Source organism: Octodon degus, unplaced genomic scaffold (genome assembly GCF_000260255.1).
Source record: "Octodon degus isolate 3935 unplaced genomic scaffold, OctDeg1.0 scaffold00200, whole genome shotgun sequence".
NCBI classification, from domain to species: Eukaryota; Metazoa; Chordata; class Mammalia; order Rodentia; family Octodontidae; genus Octodon; species Octodon degus.
Window position 1 is genome coordinate 645,831 of NW_004524776.1, and position 6,022 is coordinate 651,852.

At 47.8% G+C, this 6,022-nt stretch overlaps 1 protein-coding gene across 4 annotated transcripts in view; it reads left to right on the top strand.

The window, feature by feature from the left end:
* The window catches only part of Syt17 (synaptotagmin 17), an 82,724-nt gene extending 77,289 nt beyond the window's left edge, over nt 1-5,435 (top strand). For 3 of the 4 annotated variants that reach the window (XM_023704701.1, XM_004644486.3, XM_023704700.1), the window contains one exon: nt 4,116-5,435. In XM_023704701.1, the coding sequence (XP_023560469.1) occupies nt 4,116-4,312 (197 nt within the window). In that variant the 3' untranslated portion in view covers nt 4,313-5,435. The remainder of the gene's footprint in view (nt 1-4,115) is intronic. The other variant, XM_004644485.2, reaches the window with a different exon arrangement.
* Nucleotides 5,436-6,022: the final 587 nt, after the last annotated feature.

A 6,022-nucleotide genomic window follows, 5' to 3' on the forward strand; every position in this document is an offset into this window, starting at 1 on the left:
GGTAGAACGGACCCGGAAGCGGTCAGAAGGGCCCCCGCTGGACAGGAAGGTGGAGAAGAAGAAAGAACCTTCTGTGGAAGAGAAGTTGCAGAAGCTGCACAGTGAGATCGAGTTTGCTCTGAAGGTCGACAACCCGGATGTGAAGAGGTGTCTGAATGCCCTGGAGGAGCTGGGGACCCTGCAGGTGACTTCTCAGATCCTACAGAAGAACACAGATGTGGTGGCCACGTTGAAGAAGATTCGCCGCTACAAAGCCAACAAGGACGTGATGGAGAAGGCGGCAGAAGTCTATACCCGGCTCAAGTCACGCGTCTTGGGGCCCAAGATTGAGGCAACCCAGAAAGCAAACAAAGCTGGAACAGAGAAGGAGAAGACCGAGGTGGAGAAGTCTGAGGAGAAGCTGGCAAGGGAAGAGGCCACCAAGGAGAAGGCGGAGGACGAGCCCAGCCCAGATCTCTCTGCCCCTGTGAATGGTGAGGCCACATCCCAGAAGGAGGAGAGCGCGGAGGACAAGGAGCAGGAGGAGGGGCAGGACTCGGAGGAGGGCCTGCGGCGAAGCTCCTCGGAAGACCTGCATGCTGACAGCCTGCAGGAGGGCCCTGACCTGGACAGGCCTGGAAGCGAGAGGCAGCAGCACGAGAGGGCGCGGCTGGACTCGGAGTCCCTGGATGAGGACAGCTGAGCTGGCCGGCTGGGCGAGGCGTGCTGTCATCCGCAGGCCCTGGCTCTTCCCAGCCCCCGCAGGGCAGGGAACTTTTGGGGAAACGCTGTGCTGTTTGTATTTGTCCCTTGGGTTTTTTTCTGCCTAATTTCTGTGATTTCTGACAGACATGAAATGACTATAAAGGGTTTTTTAATGAAAAAAAAAAAAAAAAAGAGTAGACCATCTATGAAGCAGAGAGCAGGCCCTCCTCACCAGACAGCGGCTGTTCTGGTACCCTGATCTTGGGCTTCTCAGCCTCTAGGAATAGCTGAGCAATTTCTTTCTTTCTTTCTTTTCTTGTCTTTTTTTCTTTCTTTTTGGCAGAACCGGTGATCAAACTCAGGCCCTTGTGTTTGCCAGGGAAGGGCTTATTCCACTGAGCCATCTCCCTGGCCCCAATTTCCATTATTTCTAAACCACCAATTTTAAAGGAATTTGTTATAGCAGTACCCACAGACTAAAATAGGCATATAGGGTTGAGTGAAGGAGAGCCCAGGCAGGAGCATGTGCTTGTCTTCACCCAGTAGACCTAAGTGCTCCTCATCCAGCTGTCCCAGCATCCATAGGTGCCGTCCACTCAGGATATTCCCACCCAGAGCCTTGGTGTCTGGGGCCTATGATGGGGTTGTTTACATGAGAATGGCTGCCCATCTAAATGGCTGACCATGGTCTCTAGCCTGTTTAGAGGTCAAGCTGATATTGGGTGGCTTAAGGCACCCGCCCCAAATAGGACTGCTACACAGACAAGCTGGCATGGTGCAGGCAGAGTGTCCTGGGTGGCCAGGGCAGGACACACTCAGCAGAGGCCGCAGGTGGCCTGCAGCGTGGGCCAAGGGTGTGGGCAGAGCGCACCCTTAGCTTCTGCTGCATTTCCTTATGGAGAATTTGTCATTTCCCGTTTTTCTTTCTCACAAGCAATGCAATAGAACAGGAATCAACAAAAATTTCTCTAAAGAGCCAGATGTCAGAGTTTAAGGGCTCAAGGGCCACATGGTCTCTCCTGAGTTTATTCTGTCGAGTAAATGTTTGTGTGCTCTCCAACCCTGTATGTCGAAGTCCTCTTATCTCAAATGTGCCATCATGCTTGGGACGCGTGCCTTGATAAAGGAGTCTCCAGAGAGGACACAGTCAGAAGACATCACATGTGAGGAAGGAGGATTAAACCAGAAATTTGCCAGTGACCTAACCTTAGACCTTAGAACCTCCAGGACTACGAGAAATAACTTTCCATTGTGTATAAACCACCCAATTTATGACATTTTGTTATAGCAGCCTAAACAGACCAAGGTAGTAACCTCAACTAAAAGCACAAAAGCACCATTATATGAGCAAATGGGTTTGACTGTGTTCTAATAAAATTTTATTTACAAAAATAAAAAGGGGAAGGCCAGATTTGGCTTGGAGGTTCTGCTTTGCCAACTTTTGGATATCTAAACTATCCATGCACATATGTGTGTCCATTTGTGCAGATAAATCTATGGGATATGTTCCTAGAAGTAGATTCTGAGTCACAAGTTATGACATTTTTATTTTGAAAAGATAACCCAAAAGTGGAAGCACATTGATCTCCCTCTAGCCACACATGACACTGCTTGAGATTTTCTCTCTTAAAACCCCTTTCCCAAGAGTACAAGACGAGGGACACTGTTCTTTATTGCCATTCGTGAGCTTTGAAGAGGCAAAGAAGGATAGAACATTCTGCCCCCCCAGAGAGGAGGACCAAAGGGAACCTGAAAAGGTCCCATCATAGTGTCTCTTGTTTTAGATTTGATCCCCATGGGGAAGGGAACTCTGTTACTCCAAAGACCCTCAGAATTACCTACTTTTAAAAATTAGATTTGTCCCCAACTGTATCAGAGAATACTTCAGCAATTTATTTTATTAACTAAGATTCCATTCCTAATGCCTCCCTTCTGTTGTGAGAGATTTTCTTGTAAATGAGGTTCACTTGTGCATTCCAACAACATTACTGAATGCACAAAAACCATACATAGTCCATTTTTTCCTCAAGCTGATACATACTGGACAACCTTGATGGAGATAACACAGTGTTTTACTTGCCCTAGTTTACTAGGCCTTTTGGATTTTTAGACATTGGATGGGTTCTTATTTTTGTTTTTCCACTTTTCTTTTTTTCCCCTCTTTCCATCATTTGAAATTCTTGATGTGAACCCCACAGAGGAGAACAGAGGCTTGTTAGCGTTCAAATTCTGTTTTAGGCTGCATATTTTAGCTGTTTTATTTGATAATCGGCATCCCTCCTGGGATCCAGCCTGCCTTTCTCAGCTCATGCTGGGTGAATCTTTGATATTTCCCTTTCTCTAGCCCTTCATTTATAACACAGGCACAGCCTTCTTCCCATTAGCGAGAGCGCATGCTTGGACTACCCACATGCAGATAAAGAATTAGGCAGAACTTAGCTAGAAAGATAAATCAGGCTAACCATCTCATTAGGCTTGAAAGACACAAATTGAGCTTGTGCTGGAATTTAACAAAGAAGACTTCCAAGGAGATCTGTAACAACATGGGGTGGGAGAGATTGCCTGAACTTTTTCTCAGCAAATGGAGACAGAGGAAACGTGTGTTTAACGGAGGAAACCTGATGTCTGTTTCATAAAAGGTCGACTGACAGAAATTCAGGATTTAAATGGCAGCATAGTGCTGAGCACTTGCCACTTGGTGGGTGCCATGCACTGAGAACTTCACATACATTTTCTTATCAAAACCTCACATTGGCTCATGAGATACAAAGTATGAAGAATTTTCTTTAACCAGTGAAGAAAATGAGGCTCAGAAGGTTACCTGACAGAGTCTGAGAGCCCAGGCAAATCAAATGACAGGGCCTAAATTCATCTCAATGTCCAGCCTATAGCTTAATCCTAAAGGTTCTCGTGTGGGATGAACTGGCTGGCCCTCCAGGAGACATTTGGCCATGTCTGGAGACATTCTGAGTTGTCACGGCTTGAGGTGGGGCCTGGTGCTGGTCTCTAGTGAGTAGAGATCAGTGATGCTGCCAAGCAGCCTACAGTGCATGGGAGAAGCTTCTAGGGGTTACTCAGCCTATGATGTCTTCAGGGAAAGTCTGTTCCCTCTGTAGGCAGAGCAGAAGGCACTAGGATGTAAGTTTGTATTACATTTTGAAGATGGTTCAGCTGTTTGCCAGGAAACACAGCCAAAGCAGAGCTTGGGAGGTGGGAACACAGCTGACATGGTAAAGGACAGCAAAAGACCTATGCAGCTGTGACAGAGACTCACAAGAGGATGAGATGAGGGAATCAGGAATTCTCACCACGAGAAGAAATACAGTTCCCAAAGCAGTGGTCCTACCTTTGAGGTTGAGGAAGATGTGGACTAATGGTCTCTGTCTTGTCTCTGTCCCATTCCCCTCCTTCCTCTCTGACTCTCTCCCTAGTGTTTGGCCACAACATGAAGAGCAGCAATGACTTCATTGGCAGGATCGTCATTGGCCAGTACTCCTCAGGGCCCTCAGAGTCCAACCACTGGCGCCGGATGCTCAATACCCACCGCACAGCTGTGGAACAGTGGCACAGCCTGAGGTCTCGAGCTGAGTGTGACCGTGTGTCTCCTGCTTCCCTGGAGGTGACCTGAAAGCTGCAAGAGGAGGCAGCTTTTATTTGTGCAAAGACAGAAAAAAAATGTGTCACATGCTATTACATCCATACCTGTTACAACAAACACACATTATAAATCCTCTCAGACCTGAGAGGAAGCTGACTTTTCATCACAAAATAGCCACTCTTGTTGAGGGAGGCCTGAGAACTTTCCAGAAGCCCCAGCCACCTATATCATGAGCCACGTGGGCTCTGCCCTGGGCCTTACTGGCAATGCCTGCTCTTGCTCATACCCCATTCCAAAATGTACTTTCTACCCTTAGGCCAGAGAAAGGGCCTACCAGAGGGAGCCAGTCACCATCAAGACTAAATTTACCAGGAGTGGCTAGTGGGTGGGAGGCCCGATTCCCACTCCTATAACACAGACCCACTGAGTCACTTCTGAACAGGCACCTGTACCCTGGGGTTCTTCTGACCTGATACTTTCTCCAAAGGTGTAAGTATCTCTGTTTTCTCCATAGTAAATGTAATAAAGTAGGTTAGACTATTTGGAGAAACCAAATGGCAACAACAACAAAAAATCCAGTGTAAGAAAGGTCTCACAGCTTAACTGATTTGTCCTTGTGTTAGCTTGCTCCAGGGGTTACCCTGTGGGGATATATGTATATGTTCTCGTCTGTGTGTGTGTGTTGTGTATGTATGTGTGTGTGTGTGTGTGTGTGTGTGTCTGTGCCCTCACAGGTGAACACATATGTGCCTCCCTGTCCTCTTGGAGAGCAAAGTGGTGGCTGGGACCTCCACCCAGAGCATTCCTCTTTCTGCCTCTCCTGTCACCCATGTCCTGCCGTCTGTCAGCGCCCCTGCTTGGGGGTAATGGCACTGTGTCTTTGTCCAGTAAATAGGACATGATAGAGCAAAGGCAGCGGTGTTTTGACTGAATTGTGGAGATTGTGACTCACCAAGAACCCAATGCCCGGATTACAGTGGCTACCGCGCCCCAGCGTGACAGTCTCCTTCATCATGCCCCTAAGATCTTTCTGTGTTTGTGCGAGAGCCAAAGTCATGTCTTACATGCTAAGGAATTAGTGTATTTAGAATAGATCGCTCTCTTTCCTTGTTGGATGCTTCTGTGTCTTTTCCACAGCACATTGTCTGGTGTCATGGGGAGCTATTTATTGAAATTAAAGATTATTTATTTGTGCCATGCATCTGAGCCATCTTTTTTGCTTACGAGTGTGGGATGTAGAGTAGGGGAAGGTGTTCTGGTTACGACAGGTGAAGAACTAGCCCACAAGCGCAAAGCCGTGATGTTTATCGTGCACATGGATTTTGTGTGTCCAGAATTTGAACAAGACCCAGGTGGCTTGGCTTCATTCTGTTCCCAGCCCCTAGTACTGTGATGCCAACTGCCTCAGCTGGACACGGAAACCTTGGAAAATTCGCCCCCACCTCTGTCAGGCAGGTTATGCTGGCAAACATCAACCGCCCCCTCCCCCATGCAGGCCTCTTCAAGTGGTCAGTGTGTGGGCTAGCTGAGCTTCCTCACAGTGTGGCTGCAGGGTTCTGAGTACATGCATCCCAAGAGCGAGAGAGAGCCACAAGGAAGCTGTCTCCTGTTTGTGCCTTATCCCCAAAAGTCACATAGAACTACTTCTGTCATATTCCTTTGGCCGGAGAAGACCCCAGGCAAAGGACTTGGACACAGACAAGGCCCTGCTCAGTTTAAAGGGAAGGCCATAGGGTGTAT